Raw genomic sequence first — 19,467 nt, forward strand, 5'->3', positions numbered from 1 at the left:
TGTAAATTACCTGGACAGTAATTAACATGAATCCCTTCCCTTCAAGTAGGCAAAAGAGACAAAAGATGAACAGCCTTTTGTCTAGCTTAAAGAACGCTGGGGTGAAGTTAGGTTTCTTAAGAAAGTCTCTTCTGGAACAAGTCTGCTCATGTTGCCCTGATGCTCTGAGAGATCGTCTGGCAGCTGGGTGTGCATCCCGCTGGCTTTATTTACACATCTCAGATTGAACTGGGGAATGTGGTGATAACAGTTTAGCAGACACAACATTGCCTCTGCTGCTGACACCACACTGCCTGGGAAGAGCAAGAGTGATTCATTCAGAAAGACAGACAGCGGCTGCATGCCTCTAGTCTTCTCACCACAGAGGCTCCTGATTCATACAGAGAACTGTGTTTAGAGAAATAGTGATGACTGCTGGCGTGACTGCACAAATGAACAAGATGATTGCAACTGACCGCATGGCCACAGCAGGTCTTCTTTATGATTATAAACCCGTAAAAGGATAGAGGCCTAAGTGAAGTTCTCGTGACTGAGGGTCTGCTGGATGTGCAAGCAGCTGTCATCAATTGCAGAACAGGAAAAAAATTTCAAATTTACAATCCAATTTTACAGTTTCTTTTTGTCTTATGTGTGCATGTGGTATGTGTGTTTGTGTGCATGTTGGCACATGTGTTTATGCATTCGTTGTAAGAGCATATGGAAGCAGAGGTCAGAGGTTGATATCATTGTCTTTATTATTCTCTACCTTACATATTAGTTAGGCTTACTTAATTTCATCCAGGGCCTGCTGCTTTGCTATTTTATTGGCCAGCTTGTTCTTGGGATCCAGTTTCTACCTCCCATGTGCTAGTATCACAAGTGGGCTACTATACCCTTGTGTTGTTTATGTGTGTGCTTGGGATAGGAACTCAGATCCTCATGCTTGAGTAACTAGTGGCTACCCACTGTTCCAGCCTACCAGTTGTCCCTGCTTTTATTTGTTTAATGCACTGTAAGAATGAATGACATTGACAGGAAGACCAAAACGTGGCAAGTTCCAGCTCTTAACTTAAAGGTGCTTATCATGTAAAGAGGAATACAAAATCACCACCTTTTAATTGTGCAATTGTTTATAGAGCACCAGAAGGTGTAGGTCTTTGGCTAAGTTTTAAAGAGAGTCGAATTAAAGATCAATAATGTGCCTGTGGCATAACATAGCTGCTCACTCTTTCAAAGCAAACAAAACACAAGGCGAGCTTTCCTTCCTTAAGGCCTTGTTGTCTACCCCATGTCTCCAGTGAACACAGCTCTGTAGGTGCAACAAAGGGGCTTTGAGCCTCTGGGAAAGAATTAACACCATCAAAATGAATTTACAACTGAGAAATAATTATATAATCAGTATGTTACTTTAAATCTTCCCTGCTTGTTCTGATTTGGAAAATCACTCCTTTCTCCATTAATTATCTAAGCAAAACCAGGGAGATATTCCTGAAAACTGACCCTGTCAGAAAAAAAAATACTTTTGACATGCTTAAAATTTGAGTGGTGTTTGTCAAAGTATGCTTACAAGTCCCACAAGGAGCAAGGCAAAATTTTTATCCCGAGATCCACACAGTAACATCAGCCACCCATATGAAAGATATAAAACTGGGACTATGGACAAGGGAAATGCATTGTTCATTTTAATTCAGTGAATTATAGACGCCCATAATTTGAAAGTTTGAATGATCAATATTAGAAATCGATTGAGTGGTATTTCACATGAAAAAAAAAATCTTAATATCTGTGCTAACAAGGACTAGGAAGCAGTATTTCTGCTACAAGAGATTAAAAAAAGTGTTCCCTGGGAATCCTAGCTTCAGAAACTAGGAACCAACTTCAGAATTTATCCCCATAAGGCACGTTAATGTACAATGGTAGAGTCAGTATCATAGTGTGTGCTATTATAGCCAGGTTTTTGGGGCAGGGGCTAGAAGTCCATGGGCAAATTTGCCTGGAATACATAGCTATGAAAGCCAAAATGATCCTGTCTCAAACCGAGTAGAAGGCGGGACCAACACCCAAAGTTGTTCTCTGATGTTTATAAATGTTTATTGTGATACATCCAGAATCATACTCATATACATGCATGCACAAAGATAGCACAAGACATATTTATTTTTATTTTATATGTATGGTGTTTTTATCCACATGTGTGTCTGTGACCCACATCAGAATCCCCTGAACCAGAGTTCCAGGCATTGCAAGCTACCATGTGGACACTGGGATGGATCCCACTGGGTCCTCTAGAAGAATAACTGGTGCTCTTAACCACTGAGCCAACTTTCCAGCTCAAAAGATTATATTTTAATAAGAGGAGAAGGCAATTCATGCTCTTTCTGGAAAGTGCTCTGTGTCAAGTATATGTTTTCTCTTTGAAAAATGAAAACAGAACTGTTTGAGTTTGGATCAATACTTTTTCTTAGCAGCTCTATTCTGCTTTAAGCATCTGATCTTGACAAAGAGCTCTGCCCTGGTGTTTACCAACATGTGCTTTCACCTTAAAACAGGAGTCTTGTTTGATGTCAATGAAAGGAGGAGAAAAGGGAAGGGCACAATCCCCAACATCCTGAAAAAGACACTTGAAACACACAACTGAAAAGATTAAGCAGTCCTTAATCTTTGGGACTCAAAGGCTGGGGGTAGACTGACTCCATTATAACCTCCCTGGGCCACGTGACAAATAGATGCTGCCACAAGTAAAGAGGACTCATGGTTTCTGCTACAGCAGACAGATGCACAAGGGATGGTTTCTGGCTTCATTGCATGGATCATTTACCTTCCTCTTAGTAGAGGGAGGAGACTATTGGGTAATATATTTGTATTATTAAGAAGAGTAAAAGGTTCGACTGAGAATATGACTCAGTCAGTGAAGTACTAATCATCCTAGTATGATAATGTTGGTTTTGGTCCCCAGAAAGACCCAAAAGGCCAGGCATGATAGCACTCATCCAGAAAGGAGTTAGCAGGGTGAGACAGGAAGACGGATCCCTGAAGCTCATTGGCTGACTCACCTAGATGAATTGATGAGCTTCGGATTTAGTAAGACACCTTGCCTCAGAAAATAAAAGATGGAGAGTGAGTAGAAAGGATATCTGGCATTGCCCTCTGGCCCCCTCACCCATGTGTGCACATACACACAGTAGTAAGTATATAAGACACATACATACAAATATACAAAGCTAAAGGCAAATCATATACACTAAAACTTGACCCAAACATCAGCTCCTATAAGCAGACCTTAATCCCTCAACATCTCCTACCAACTGCCTCAACAGCTTCTTAACTTTGTGCAAGGTGACTCATTCAACACTGGTTTTCGTCAAAGCACCTTTACGTGTGACCATGACCTCTATCGTCACAAGGATTCTGCTACAGAGAAATAAAAATTCAGCAAAAGTTCTACTGTTGCTTCAGTGTGGAATGAATGAATGAATGAATGAATGAATGAACGAATTAACAAATGAATGAATGACATGCCTTTTTCTAAACAGTGTAACACAGTTTACAAATAAGATTTAGGCTAGAGGATCTGGATATGAAACCCACTGTGAATCTGACAAAGAAATCTCACATGGATTAAATGAGGTTTGTTAATTAAAGCACTGGGAAATTAATAGCCAGTAGAGTATTCTGAGTGCTGAATGAGTTAAAGGACACAAAGCCAGCAATGCCTGAACATTATAACATCACTAATATTTCCATGAGTCTGAATATTTAAATGTCTTACCAACTTGTTTTAAATTAGTACTGTAATAGTCACCTCTTCATGCATTACCTACTGTTCCAGTATGAAATCTGATAGCTCTATTTTCTATCAATTGTTTGGAAAACTGCCATTTAACTTATAAATTATCTTAAATGTATCTTGTAAACTTTGTGGATAGCTGGGATACAGGGTGAGGGTGGGCCACATTGAAACAGCAGGTTTTATTGGGGAAGACAAGGGCAACCATTACTACCCTTCCCCCAAAAAGGAGTAGAGGATGTTGATCCTTCCAAGCTGTGATGGTTAGTTTCAAATTCAAAGCAGCACAGCCAGCTTCGTAACTGTTAAGAACAATAAACAAAACTACATCTAATAAACAGAGAAAATATTCTTAAGGAGTGGAGGCAGGACTGGTAGAGATAGGGTAGAAAAGGAGGGGATAGATGGTACTGGAATACATAGTTTACTTGTGTGAGATTGGGAAAGAACTAATTTACTAATAAGAAAACTGGCAAGTGGATTACCAAGATACAATGTCCAGTTTATTCTACCTTACTTCATGGAATGATTTTAGACATTAAGAAAGCAAACAGCTTGATGTAGCACTGACTCCTGAAGAAGCAGATCCTTGGACTCTATGCTTTTAAAGAGTAATGTTACTTAATAGCAGCGTAGAAGACTCGTGGAATTTACAGCCTGGCGTGCCTTGTTTCATATTGTTTGAAAGCACATACCATGAACAACAGTTACAATGGATGTTTTAAAACATCTTCGGGAACCAAGGACACTGCTCAGTGTCATAACAAGCTAGATACCTGAATAATGTCCCAAGGACCAGGTTAACAACATCTTTGGATTATTTCTGAAGGAAATGAAGTCCTAACCCTTTCAAGAAAGGAGATTGGATTTAAAAAAAATAAATAAAGGAAAGGAAATGTACATGAGACAATATGTTAGGGGAGTCTGGGAACTCAGGAATTTGCCCTCTTGTGATTCAAAACATACATACATTGGTCATTAAGAATTGGCTGCAATCCATTCGCCAACTAAAACCTTGAAAGTAACACAGTGTTGTAGAAACCCTTGCAGTAAAATCACCACATCAATAAAAAAACACATTAAATCCAATTATCAGAGCTTAAATCAGAATACCCATTTACATTACTGCTCTGGAAATTTCCACAATCACCTTCTCTGCACCACATCCACTGTATAGGTTGTGCTCGTTCTGAAACTGTGTACACATACATGCACTCACGATTGCATGCCTAAAGATAACTGTTTGAAGAAGCTTGCTGGAGTTTTTCTTTTCTTAACAATACCATACACTAGCACTTATAAATGGAACCATGTCTCTTGTAATTAACCAAAATCACTGATTGGCCTACATGGTGTGTGTGTGTGTGTGTGTGTGTGTGTGTGTGTGTGTGTGTGTGTGTAGTTGCACATATGAACTGCTGCTATTGCCTTTTATTTTCTTAAGAAGACACAAAAGAAAATAAGCTAAACTCTTCCTTCTGGTAGACTGTGAGACAGTCAGACACTTTGTGGCCAACAGTATTCTTAGGTTAAGGGAAGAGAAGATTCACCTCTTTAGGAATTAACCTGGGTGGCTTAAGGCACCTCACCAAAGTACTATGCAGGTGAACTCTGAAAGAAACTTCCAAATGCATGCCTTGTCTGCAGATCAGTTTAGAAGAGGGAAAGGCATCTTAAACTCAGACAGAGACAGCTTAAGACAATGGAGGCATTCTACATTTTCAAAGAGGTATTTTCTAAGCTGAGTGTATGTGTGCATACCACATGCATGTAGGTACCACAGAGACTATAAGAGGGTAGTGGGTCATCTGCAACTGGACTAACATGTGGTTGTGAGCCTCCTGATATGGGTGATGAGAACTGAACTCAGGGCTTCTACTAGAGCAGAAGATATTCTTTACCACTGGCCCATCAGCATGCTAAGTTTTCTAAATGGCAATAGTACAAGCAATGCCCATTCATTATTTGTCATCATAGAATGTCCCTCAATGGATACCTAGACATTTCTTGCTTAAAGAAACATATCCACCATCTTTTTTTTTTTTTAAATCCATAACTGGAATAAAGGGATGGATTTCTTTCCTCATAAACACTGATTGGTATCTGTGACATCATCATTGACCCCGAAAGAAGCTATTTAAGCCCCCTGACAGTCTAGTTATATAGAAACTAACCTATGCCATGGACATCAGAGGAGACTTTCTTCTGATAGCAAGAAGCAAGTTGCTTTCTTATTATTTTTATTACATTCTATTTTGCTTCCTTCTTCTTGATGCTAATCACAAATGCTGGAATAGTCTATGTAAGTGACTGTTGGGCTGGCAGAAGAAAGAAACTCTCTGGAAAGTATTTATACCTTCAGCAATGAAAACAAGATATTATTGTCTTACATGACCTTTCATAAGTATGGGGTACAGCATTTTACACAATCGTTTCTTGGTTCATGCTTCAATTACTGACCTTTACTGTGTAGAAAATTAATGCAATTTTCATTGTAGTCCATCCGTACAAATAAGGTCCACATGAAGGATCCCACATAGGAAATCTAATAAAATAGAAAATGCTAACTGATTGTTGTTGGCTGAACTCAGCCATTATCTGTTTGTTCCGGGGTCCCTAGAAAACTAGACTTGCAACAAGCAATTTCTTACATGGACCATCTGGAATAAGAAAGAAGAATTTTTCTTTCTTCATAGTTTAGTCTGTATGCTTCATTTCTTAAAAGCCCCAAATCTAGTTACCTGGAAGATGTATGTACCATCACAAAAGAAAAGAAGGCACAATTGTGGCATCCATTCTGGTTTCTAACACAGAAGACTACAGTGTGCTGTTAACAATGATAAGGAGACAGAGGCTACAGTGATGTCATTTTATGACCACCTTTATTCTAGACAATAAAAGTATGACAGACCCCAGACCATGCATGCCCTGGTCTACGAGTCAGAGAGAAGCAGAAGATGGGAGTACATTCATCCCCTGAAGAAGCATCCCCAAGGGGCCCAGGCCACCTTTCATCTGTCATCTGTGATGGTGTTTTCTAGGAAGAAGTACTAAAGATAAAGGCATGCCACTCTCAAGACATATTGGTGGAGTCGTGAGTTGCTTCCCTCCCTTCTGCTTTTTTTAAGGAATGGCTGTGTGTTTACAATTTGTAAACGACTCTTCTTGGATCGGTTGTGTTACAGATCCCAGAAGCATGTTCTGTCATGTCTAACATACAGCAGAAGCCATAGGGCTCTGCGAAGATGCCTTGAGGTGGGAGTGACTCAATCACTGCCTGGCCAAGTCTCAGACAAAACATATCATGGTGCTTGGGTCCTGTCCACAGAGAGGAAATGATGCACTGCGACACACGTGGGATATACCCTCAAAATGTTGGACTTGAAGCTTAACAATTGTAGTTTAGTAAATCCCAAAGAGAAGTGTGTTAGTGAGTTTTATATCAACTCAACACAAGCAATAGTCATTTGGGAAAAGGGAACTTCAACTGAGAAAATTCCCCAGTAGACTGGTCAGTGGATAAGTCTATAGGACATTTTCTTGATTGACAGACAGATACAGGAGAGTCTATCTCACTGAATGGGATTCCACCCCTGGGCTGGTAGTCCTAGGTGCTGCAAGAAAACAAGCTGAATAAGCCATGGGGGACAAGCTAGTATGCAACACTCCTCCATGACCTCTGCATCAATTCTCGCCTCTAGGATCCTGCTCTGTTGAGTTCATTCCTTAATTTTTCTCAGTGATAGACTGTGCTGTGAAAGAGTTAACTGAAATAAACCATCTCCTCCCCAAGTTGCTTTTGGTCATGATGTTTTATCGTAGCCATAGAAACCCTAAGACAAGAAGCAAGAGTGACATGATATGGGTGTAGACTAAAAATATGCCAGGCTCCCTAGCAACAGAAAGGTGCGTTTATCAGAAAGATCATAGATAACTTTTTTTTTTTTTTTTTTTTTTTTTTTAGTTTTTTCTTTAGGAGGTTATATAAAAATATAAAACTATGGAAACAAAATACCACAGTTAAGAACAAACTATGAAAAGAACATACTGGAATGCCTGAAATGTCTCAGAACTGAATATACCCTGAAGTGAGTTACAACAGCCCCACTGCCAACCCTTCCCACACAGGACAGGTTGATAGCACTCCTCTGTGTAGGTTCAAACTAGGTCCTGGCCCATCTCTGTGGATGCCACTTTTGGATACATTTTGTAGTCATCCCTGCCCAGAAAGATGTGAAGCATAGCACATATTGCTCCATCTCCAGCACCCCAGACATCTCTGGGAAAAGATCAAATTCTGGGCAAGCTCTAGATTGGACTATGTTGCTTGAAAGGCTATAGGACAATGCACACAAACCATTGCCATCATCAGTGTATCTATGGCTGCTTGCAGGAGACTCTTAAGACCGGGTCTGTTAACAGCTAATATTCACTTATAGAAGGAAGTACTGGAGAGGATAACCGAACCCTCACTCAGGGTTCTAGCCACTCCCCTATACACGCACTTCCCAGTCAGCTGTATGTGATTCTGCTCTAATTTCACACAGCCTTGTTGTCTCTGGAAATCCCAGAGTACATAGACTGTGGAAGGTTAGCCACAGGGGACATCACCCATGAAGGTCTGGGAAAGTTGTCATTTATGCTTGGGTGAGATTTTTTTTTTAGAGGTAAAGCTGCCTTGGGGTCTCCCGGGCCTCTGTAGGTAATCCTGCATCCTTGTACTATACTGAGCTCCATGAACTTGTTAGGGTCACAGGTTTGACCATGGCGAAAGTATGCCTTGGTTTTTCCATGGTATCCTACCATAGGTGAGAAGCCATTTTTCTATCTACCTGGTGGAAGAATTACCATTATGATTTTTCATTCCATGCTTTATGTGCTTTGATTACGGTTATTTGACACAGTATCTCACTCTGTATGGCAGGCTGGTCTCAGGCTCCCAGCAATCCTCCTGACTCAGCCTCACAAGCACTGGGAATACACTTATGAGCCATGATGAATGGATAAATAAATAAATAAATAAATAAATTATCCAGAGATAGATATTGCGGATCAAGCTCTTACCTCTACATCAGTTCAGGCCAAATGGTGATTCTCAAACTGCTCCCGACTTCAATGCTCCTCAGATTACCTCAAACTGCTAGGCTCTCCTCAGTGTGGCTAAAGACTCTAGGCTAGAGACTCTATACCACCCTAGTCTCAATGTCATGGGAAAATGAAACCCTATTCCTGTCTTAAACACCTCTCATGAGTCCTGGGATTAATGGTGCTTGATCCCAAGTTCTGACATCATCTTTGTGTGAGCTCAGTGTGGTCTTGAACCAGGGATCCATCTACCTCTACCTCCCAAGTGGTGAGATTAAAGGTTTGCACCACCACTGCCTGGCTCCTATAGCTTGTGGCTGACTTTGCTTTCTGAATCCTCAGGCAAGCTTTAATAAGTCACAAATAATATATCACTTGAGTTTAAGTGTGTGTGGTGTCCTCAAAAAACAGGGGGAGCTTCCTGCTATGAGAACCAGGCATCTGATGAGAGAGCTGAAATTTGCAGGTGTAACCTCCCCCCTTGCCCCTGCACCTCTGCCAAAAGCTCCTGACTTTCAAGATGAAGAGACAGACTCCTCTATCACCAGTGGTTACTAACTTACTTAATCCATCCTGTATTAATAGAGAAACCTCCATGCTCACGATAATAGAAACACAAAGCAGTGTCAGGACACTTCTGTGAAGATTAATGAAAGGAATTCTTGGGCCCGGGGTGAGTGTAGAAGCTCTGCTCTGCCCCAGGCTTGCCCTGTGCATCTCTTCTGTTTGATTATTCCCCAGTTGAATCATTTATAATAAACCAGTAAAGGGAGGTATTTTACCAAGTTTTTGTGAGCAATTCTAGAAACTTATTAACTCTCTGGAATTGGTTCTGAGAATGCCCAACTTACAGCTGGTAATCAGCAGTATAAATGGCCAGCATTACAAATGGCCTCAGATAAGTTTAAAATAACTACTTGTAATTTTCTTTGGCAAAACATCCCATTGTGTACTGAGATTGTTCTTTCCCTAATATTCAATGTTTGATCATTCAAAAACTACTCGAATAAGTTGATTAATAATTATTCAAAAAAGTTAACATTGCTATCCATTGCTATTGTCTAATCTGGAAAGAAATAGATCCGTTTTGTTTTGTTGAATATACCTTGCTTTATTCCATCATTTCTTTAATAATGATCACCTTCAGACAACACATAAGATTCACTCTGTAATATGTCATTTGCTTCAAATAGGCAAAACCATCTGGTCCCCTCAATTAACTGTAAGGCTCTGGTGTCAAGAACCAGTCTTTGAATTAATGTCTGCTAGGCAGGCATTTATAGTGCACATTTGCTCTCTGGGTTCCCCTTTCTGCCCTTTCCTCTCCCATAAGCCTCGTCCAAGCCACCACCATGTCCTCACACATGTCCAGGCTTTAAAGGACTGGAAGTCCATTAAGCTCAACGCCTCTCATTTGGACCTTCATTTTTTCCCCCATTTTGTTCCAGAAGGTTTGTCTGAAAGTGTAATGACAACAAAAGCAGCAGATTTGAGAGATTCTCCCAGGAGAAGGAAAAGGACAGCTGTACACAGACATATAGCAGAGAACGCTGCCAGCAACAGCTGGGAAAGTGACAGGCTCAGAAGTGGGTGACCACCCCATAGGCAGACGTGAACCTGAAGGAGCTAGCATTTCCCTTGATTTGCTCTTGGCTTATCAGGCTCCCTTTCATCTACAGGGAGAGACTTGCATCCCGATTCTTAGAAAAGGTCACTTATTTGCTCATATTTCATCCTTTCTATCTTATTTTTTTTAATCTTGGAAAAAAATAAATACCACACTATCCATCAAAACAATAAACACATATTATCATTGAAAAATTATCATCATGAGACATGACAGGTAATTGTTACTACTATAATGTACATTAGAGGAAAAGTAGGTATTGTAGCCATTCCATTTTCAATAAGCCAGGTTTTTTTTAATCCATACCATTTCTATAATATTACATGAAGCCAAAAATGTCAAAACAGGCACAACCTGGGGAAACAGCATGGGTGCCAGTAGTTCTTCCTAAGGACCTGTCATTAGTACACCACTCACCTTCTCTTCCTCCTCCTCTTCCTCGTCTATGTCTGTGCTCTCCTGAAAGGGAACCCCATAGCTTGTTAATGAGGTAGGCATCAACTGGGATTGCCCACTGCAAATGCAACACACATTTTTAAGTTTTCCTATGAAACTGAAACATTAGCAAGTTTTAAAACTCATTATATCCTTTTGTAAAAATCATACCTTTAAAGTTCAGAAACACTGTGTCAAGGTTATAAACAATATACATAGTCTACTTTGAACACTGGGTATAATTAAAGCTATTGTGCAAGTGTCCTTTGACAGTATCCAGTTTATCCTTTCCATAAACAGTTTTGTTCTTGTGCGGCAGATAAACCAAATGCTGTTAAGGCTCATTACTAAACTCATCATTACAAGACCACTCCTTTCTCTTTGCTGCCATCACTGAAACATTCTACAATAGAAAATGCACTGGTCCGAATAGAGTCATCATTAAGAATGCTACAGTTTCCCCCTTGGGGCTGCAGGAAGAGAGAAAGGAAGAAAACTGAAAGCTCTGATATTGACTAACAGGTGCATGGCTTTAGAACAGGTGCTGGAGTGCCCCTGTATTGCTACTAGGCTTGTTCAGAGCCATTTAGAAGTCCCATCTGTTTAATAGGAACATTTTACCTCATCATTCAGATACAATGGCACATGCCATACTCCCAGCACTCTGTAGACAGAGGCAGAGGGATGTCTTTGAGTTTGAGTTTGGGATCTGTATATCCAGTTTTCAAGGCAATACAGTGAGACCTAACCTCAAAAAGAGAAGAGAAAAATTACCATCAGTTGCTTCAATCAAATGGGTCCAGGAATAGGAGAAGAGCACTCGGTCTTAGAGAACCAGGAACCTTTTCAACTTGGAGACTTACCTTTTTGCTTACTCACATGAAGGTCAGACTTCCTATTTATTACCATTCCATCAGCTTAAAGCAATTTTCTGCACTATAACTGTTAAAAGAAGTGACTGTGGAGTGACCAGAGTGCTCTATTCTATTCCTCCATATCTCTGAAGTTACATATCAGTGTAACTTTTCTCAGGCTGGTGCCTCCTTACCTCTGTTAAGTCTCATGAGCTCCAGCTGTCAGTCTGTATGACACTCACTGACTGCATAGGGGATTAGCTTATTCACCATCGGCATCATTCACACCTCATAGAAGCCAATAGATACATAGGTATGCAGTAAAGAAAGTTGGGGGGGGGGTTAAACGCATTACATTTGGGAAAGTTAGATGTCATCACTTTCAGACATGACTTCGTGACTTTTGCAGATTGTCCCTGTGACTTTGGACCCATCACTCTGCTGTGCTACACTTTCATCTCACTGGGCATGATGAAATGAAAATGGAAGTTCTTGTCTCATACATCATGGTTGTCTTACCAAGACTAAATTAAGCAGTGAATTTGAACATGTTTTTTAAATCAAAAAGTTCTTAACAATGCAAATTTATATTTGTATCCATAAAAATATATTTATGCACATCTGTATTCACATCTGTATTCACAGCAAATATATGCACTTTTGCACATAGGATAAAGTTCTCATACACATGGTGGCAAAACAAAATCTGGCTGAACACTGCACCAATGTTAGTTGACAGCATTTACTATTACAGATGTTCCCTATTAGAGATGTTTCTCTAACTTATATTCATATAAAATCTAGTCCAAAAATACCATAAACTTTAAATCTACTTCTTGTTATTTGATTTCTCTATCTTACTGATACAAGTTTATGACTACTATTAAATAATAAAAAATACAACAGAACTGTAAAATTTCTTGAGGTTTTTGCCTTTGCCATGTGCTCCTTTTTCTACTTTTCTCTATCCTAAATGACACCAGAAATGTCCTTCAAAATCTATTCATTCAAGTATGATCTTTTAAAATGAGAACATAAAAACCATATGACAATGTTTGCATTTGAATCATGGAAAAAAAGTCTCATGCACAGACAACAGTGCTAGAAAGAAATTTGTCAGACCCTGAAATTTTAGAGTTTTGATTTTTAAAAACCTGTTTCTTAAATTAGAAATGTCAAGGTTTGTTCCTAAAGTGTGTTACCAAATGTAGATTCCTGTTCCCTTAGAGCAGAAAAATACTCTCTGGGCTGGCATGAATGATGAAGGTCAGGAGGGCCAAAGACTAAGCAGACACCAAGGGATTTCTTTCAGAAGTGACCATGTGCCTTTTCACATAAAGGGATTTTGAGGGCTAATGGTAGAAATCATAGCATTTGGGAGTAGAGGGTGGGGTTTATTCCCACCCACTTGCTGAGCACCCTGGAATTGGTAATCCCTGTTTAAACCTCAAGAGGACCGATGGCCTAAGCTAGCCTTCCAGTCAGTGCTATAGTACACTAGAAAAGCCCAAGGAACACGCAAAGATTTTTTTTCCTGTAGTTGTTAGAGGGTAATTCCTAGGAACTCCATCAGAAAATAGTCAGATACACAGATTTCTAGGAAGGAAACAACAGCCAAGATCCAGAGGGTTCCTTCTATATTGAGAACAACAGCTGAGGTGTGGGACTACGAACCACTATAAAAGGAAGATTCCCAAGTACATGTGATAAAACACCTGTTCTGGATACTGTTCTTATCTCCTTCTTCATGCCTCAAAGAGTGGAGTGGAACATGATTTAGTCATGGGAGTAACCCAGTGCTGCTATCCTAGTCCTCACCAGGAAGGTAGAGGAACTCCGGGAATCTTTGCTTACCTGGCTGTCCTGGGTGCTGCTGGCCTTCCCTCTTGTGGGCCTGAGAAAGTTGTACAGAAAGATAAGCAACAATGCCAGAGGGATCATGTAGAGTTCAAAATTCCAGACAGTGACCAAAAACACCTGCCAGGAAAACAAATGAGAGCCTATGACTCTTAGATAGAAACAGGGAAGGAATTTTACATTGGCGATTCATTGACATACTGAGATTAAATTTAGGGATTGTTTAAAAATCAAAGGATTGCAACCACCATAGAAATCAGTGCAGAAGTCCTTAACATACCTAGAAATAGATGAACTATATGATCAAGCTGTACCATTACGGACATATATGCAAAGGTCTGTATTTCCTATTATAAAGACGCATGCTCAACCATGTTCATGGCTGCTCTATTCACAACAGATGAGCCAGGAAAGTACTCTAGATGTCACCTAACTGGTGAATAGATAATGCAAATGTGCTGCTTATACACAAGGGAATTTTGTTCAGCTATAAAGATAAAGGCAGTTAAGAAATGTGCAGGTGAATGAATGTATGGAACCAGAAAATACACCAAGTGACAGAGCCGATCCCAGAAAGTCAAATGGTACATGTTCTCATATGAACCATACTGTCAAATTTTTAGATTTTTGTGTTTAACTTGGAGTACCAGGGAACTGAAAAAGGGCCACAAGTTGAGAGTGTTAGGAAGAATGACTATTAGCACACAAGTGATATTAAAGGAGGCATAACAGAGAGGGAAGTATAAGTAAGGAGACAGATGGGAAGGGAGAGTAAAGAATCAGGTTGAGGGAAAAGATAACTAACACTGAGGATAACAGAAAAATGATACTGTTTGATGCACTATAGAAGATCAATACATACATACATACCTATGTCATACATACAAACATACATACATACAAAGAAATAAAAGTGGAGTTTCCTTATATAAGGGATAGTGTTCCTCCAAGAAACTATAGTTTGCCAAAAAAGTATAGAGCCCTGTGCCAGTTGTAGATACTTCTCCCTAGCTGTTGGCCAGGTATGTCATAGACAATCAAAGTAATACAGTGTGTTGTCGCTGCTCTTGGTTGCTAATCAGAACTTCATGGTAAGACCCTATTGCTCAAGACATCACTTTATGAACAGGACATGGAGAAATAAAGTTGGTATTGAGCAGGAAATGTCATCCCTGATGGCTGGAGTACTCTAATGTGCTATCAGGCTGCTTGGGGAAAAACAAGCATCAACACTTATACCAAGCTGTTAACGCTATAAGCTACAAAATTAACTGGGCTGACAAAATATTCTTATCATACAGTAGTGGCACAATTATTGTAGGGACAACCAAATATATTCTGATTTAAAGAACCTCTCCACAGGAAGAAACATTTGTTTGGAAATATAAATCTAGACAAGAACATATTGTTGGAGAGATCATAGGCTCTAGGGATAAGCCTACTACTATTATTCTGGTAAATGGACAATTCCTAAACTGTCCCTTCTAAATTCATACTTCAGCCACAAATTAGTACAGTTCTCAGACCTCATCAAAGACAGTTCTTTGTTCGGGTGACATTGGTTAATATTGAAACTAACAACTTGTCAAGAGAATAAGGGCTGATGGAGTATTAAGCCACAAATGGATCGTCTATATCACAACCCCTTCTTCCAAAGCTCAGGGGCCATTGCAGAAGACAAAGTGAAAAGACTGTAAGAGCCAGAGATCAGAAGAGACTAGAGTGTAGCAGTGTTTTCTGAGCATGACAGGATTTGCTATGCTGATGACCTCACAAAGGCCCTAGCTAAAGCTAATTGATGGCTTCTGGGGAAAGGAGACTCAGTATCTTTACAGGTATGGCCTCTGGCCCCTGGTAGGTTGACTACACTCCAGTGCATGGACCCACACTTCTGAGAGGCATAAAGCAACACACACTGAACTTGGTTTTGTTGTTGTTGTTGTTTATTTGTTTGTTTTTTAAGTACACAAAATTGGGAGGGAGGAGTAGCTCTGGGAGGAGTTAGGGTGAGGATCAAAATAAATGTATGAAATTCTCAAAGAACTAAAAATGTAACTTCAAAAGGGATTCAATTGAGAAACAGCTCCCAAAAGGTATAGAAGTGTGTGCATGCGCGTACACAATGATCTCTGTCTTAGAGACTGGAACAGAATGAAAAGAATATAGTTAGAATTGGCAGGTCATGATCTGCAACAGTGAGATTATTGTAATATTTCGAAACACTGTTTTTCTGTCACCCCTATTTAATATTGTTGCTTCTGGAGTTTTATGTGTCAGAAATTAGAGAGCAGGCTAGAAGAAGCTGATGTCACAATGAGCCAAAACACAGGCCAAATACTATCTTCAGGAAAAATGATTTGAACTAGGGAGAATGGTTGCCAATGTTTCAAACTACAGGTATGTTACATACATGTATATTTCTAAAATCTCTTTAAGAACCCAAAAGTGAGAAAATTGTGAAAATTAAGAGCTCTTAGGAAATAGTTATTACCTGGATCAATGTAAGCCTCAGAGACATGTGTCCTTTGCTTAGATAAACAAGTACGAGCTTAAGGCCCTATGCTACAGTGGTGGGTAAGACACACAGGCAAGTGACACAGAACATGAGAACACAGGATTTTCCTCTTGGGGAAATTAATTAAAAAAAAAAAAAAAAAAAAACGAGCCATACATTCACACATATTCTAGGAGATGAGCCACTTGATTTGTAAGTATCAGCTTCCGGTGTGTAAAATATAACATCTTCCTGGCCAAAACAATATTATTTTACTGCTGAAGATACTTTTTACCAAAAATTGAAAACTTTACTACTATTCTATATCACTTTTTTTATTTTTGGGTAATCTGTATCCTAAATATTTATTTTTAAAAATCTGGCTATAATTTCATGCAAAACCTCTAAAATTTTAAATATATTCATTTTTACAATTGGCAGGCTTGCTGAGTTTTTTCTTGTTGGTAAAAATAGTATTTTATTTAATTTTTCTGAGGCTTCAAAAATATAATCATAAGATTTATGTCTAAGAAATTTATTCCATTCCTTCCTTCATTGTGATTGTAACTTGGTTTTTCATGTTTAATTTCATTGCTCCTACATAAAAATATTAGGAGAGATATTATTGCCAAATTCCAAACATCAATGAAAAATGCCTGGTTTTTCATTTCACTACCATTAAGCATGATGCTTGCTTTTAGTTTCCACTGTATAAATCATATCATATTAAGAGAATACACAAATCTATTTAGTTTTAATATGAGAAAATTCATAGAGGTATCCACTTTATTACTGTAGATATCCCTCAAATGTCTTAAAAGCACTTCTTTGCATCTGCTTCAAATTAAACAATAAGATTTCCATCCATTCTAATAAGGGTTTATTTCAGGAGTGATATTTATTAAATCAGTAATAGATGGTGGGATACTGATTGTTTTTAGTTTACTTGTTTTTCATTTCTTTGTCATCTTCTGGAGAAGAATTTTATCCCTCTTTTTTAAATACATTTAATAGATATATTTAATATAAACAGATGATTGAAATAATCTTCTATATCTTGGAGAAACTCCTTCACTGGGGCCTACTATTGCACTGAATTCATGAAGACCAAAGGCCAGCTTTACATTGATTCTAATGACATAATGTTTGAGTTTTGTGTTATTTTCAAATTTTGGAATTAGGGTACTGTGACATCACATAAGCATACTTCACAATTTATGATACATTTAAAAGTTTATAAAACTTAATATTTTAAGAAGACAAACAATACACATAGCCCTTCAAGCATTAAGATTTCTTCTTTCATTTTACTGTGTCTTATTACTTTTCTTTTTCAAATAAAAGATACTTCAGGTAGCTGTTCCCTCTGTTAACACCTGTCTGCTATATTTTTCTCATCTCCAAAGCAATATTCTCTTAAATATGGCAAGTACTCAATAGGACCTACAAAGATATTGTTGACATGTGTAAAGATGCATATCTAGATATATGCTTAAAAACCTGTGCAATATGAAAGTATTTTATTCAATAGAAAGTCCTTACTCATCTATGCCTAAACCAAATACATTCATTTTACCTGGTATCCTTTCCCATTCAAATGACTACTCTTAATGTATGTATTTCAGGATTTTATCTGTGCGAACTTTGATTGAACCTATGGCTTATTCTTTCCTTATATGGTGTAACATAACCTCAGTTTTTGTAACTACAACATTCAATATTCTACTACAGGAATCTTATTTCACCCTGAAATGATAAATCTATTTTCTTTTAAGTGATATTTGCATGTATATGATCTTTATTCTTTCTCAATTTTTTATTGGTAGAAATAAGCACCAAATTTAATTTTTTCTCCATAGACACTTTTAGGAACTAAATTTATATACCAACCTACACCTTTCTTTGGGATCTACATTTTTACTTCCATCAGCCACTTCAGCAGGAAACAGTTGTAAGAAAATTATTTCTCAAAACAGTATCTGAAAACATGTGACTATAAATATGTGTCTTCACATCTCTGTGGGGCATGACTTCATACAGATCAAAGGAAGGTTCTTCCATATTCATTTATCTCATTTTCAATTCCAGGGTTTTATTTGGAGAGTTGATACATATTAAAAAAAAAACATAAACTCTAATAATGACTTTTTTCCCCTTTTAGAACTGAGTGTGATGTGGGTCCTTTGAGTATTTGCTCATCTTTGACCCGAGAACTACTTCAATCACAGTGGTGGCACCTGTAATTATACTTCAAAAGTGGCACAGACAAAGTTAAATGCAAAGCAACATTTTAAAATACTTATGCTTCTTCAAAGCAAGGCATACAACATTATCTATCATGGAGTTTACAATGTATTTAAATAGAAACATGAAAGTTTCTATTTAAATATATAGCAGGGTAGACAGATCAGCTGAGGCAAGGAGCAATATTTATATGGATCGAATCGGTATGTAATACTGATCATAAGATGATTCCCACAAGTTAAGGGAAGACAACATGCACACAAATAAAAATTGATTTCTAGTATGTATAACAAGCATTCTCTCTCTCACACACACACACTCTCTCTCTTTCCTTCTCTCCATGTGTCTCTCCCTCCTTTCCTCTATACCTTACTGTGTATCCCTATTTCTCTGTCCATACACAAAAACTAAATATATATATATATATATATATATATATATGTGTGTGTGTGTGTGTGTGTGTGTGTGTGTGTGTGTGTGTGTGTATATATATATATATATATATATATATGATGGATTTGACTCAATTAAGAATTCAACTGGACATTCAAAGAAGAATTAACACTAATACTTCTCTAATTATTCTTCAAAAAGGAAATGAAAGGATCACTTCCTAATTCTTTTTTATGAGGCACACGGTTACCCTGATACCTAAAACACACAAAGACTTAACAAAGGAAGAAAATGACAGACCAATTCCCCTTATGAACATAGATGTAAAAATTATCATGAAATATTTGCAAGTGTATTCCAAAAACACATAAAAAATGATGAACCATGATCAAGTAGGTTTCACCCCAGAGATGTGTTGGCTTACATTTATTGATGCAGAGATGTTGAATCATTCCCACATCTGTTTTAAGAAAGAGAAGAGAAAGACCAGCTAGGGCTTTGCTTATCGGCATTCCCTCCTCTGATTTTTTAAGGAAAGTACCTCACAGGTTTGTGCATCTCTTTGCTTCTGGGGTACCATTACAAGTGTATTTCCTGCATGAATTCATTGTCCATTATTATTTCTGTTCTTATTAGCCAAGCATCTGCAATGGATAATATTGACTTGGACATAAATGAATATAAGGAAAGAAATATCAATACAAACGCAAAA

At 38.3% G+C, this 19,467-nt stretch overlaps 1 protein-coding gene across 1 annotated transcript in view; it reads right to left on the bottom strand.

Moving 5' to 3' along the window:
• The window catches only part of Mctp2 (multiple C2 and transmembrane domain containing 2), a 170,806-nt gene that overhangs the window by 27,014 nt on the left and 124,325 nt on the right, over nt 1-19,467 (bottom strand). Inside the window, exons 17-18 of the mRNA XM_051206493.1 lie at nt 13,622-13,744; nt 10,896-10,937 (exon numbers count right to left, since the gene is read on the bottom strand). Coding sequence (XP_051062450.1) covers nt 10,896-10,937; nt 13,622-13,744 — 165 coding nt within the window. The remainder of the gene's footprint in view (nt 1-10,895; nt 10,938-13,621; nt 13,745-19,467) is intronic.

This window comes from Phodopus roborovskii, unplaced genomic scaffold (genome assembly GCF_943737965.1).
Source record: "Phodopus roborovskii unplaced genomic scaffold, PHOROB, whole genome shotgun sequence".
In the NCBI taxonomy this organism is placed as follows: domain Eukaryota; kingdom Metazoa; phylum Chordata; class Mammalia; order Rodentia; family Cricetidae; genus Phodopus; species Phodopus roborovskii.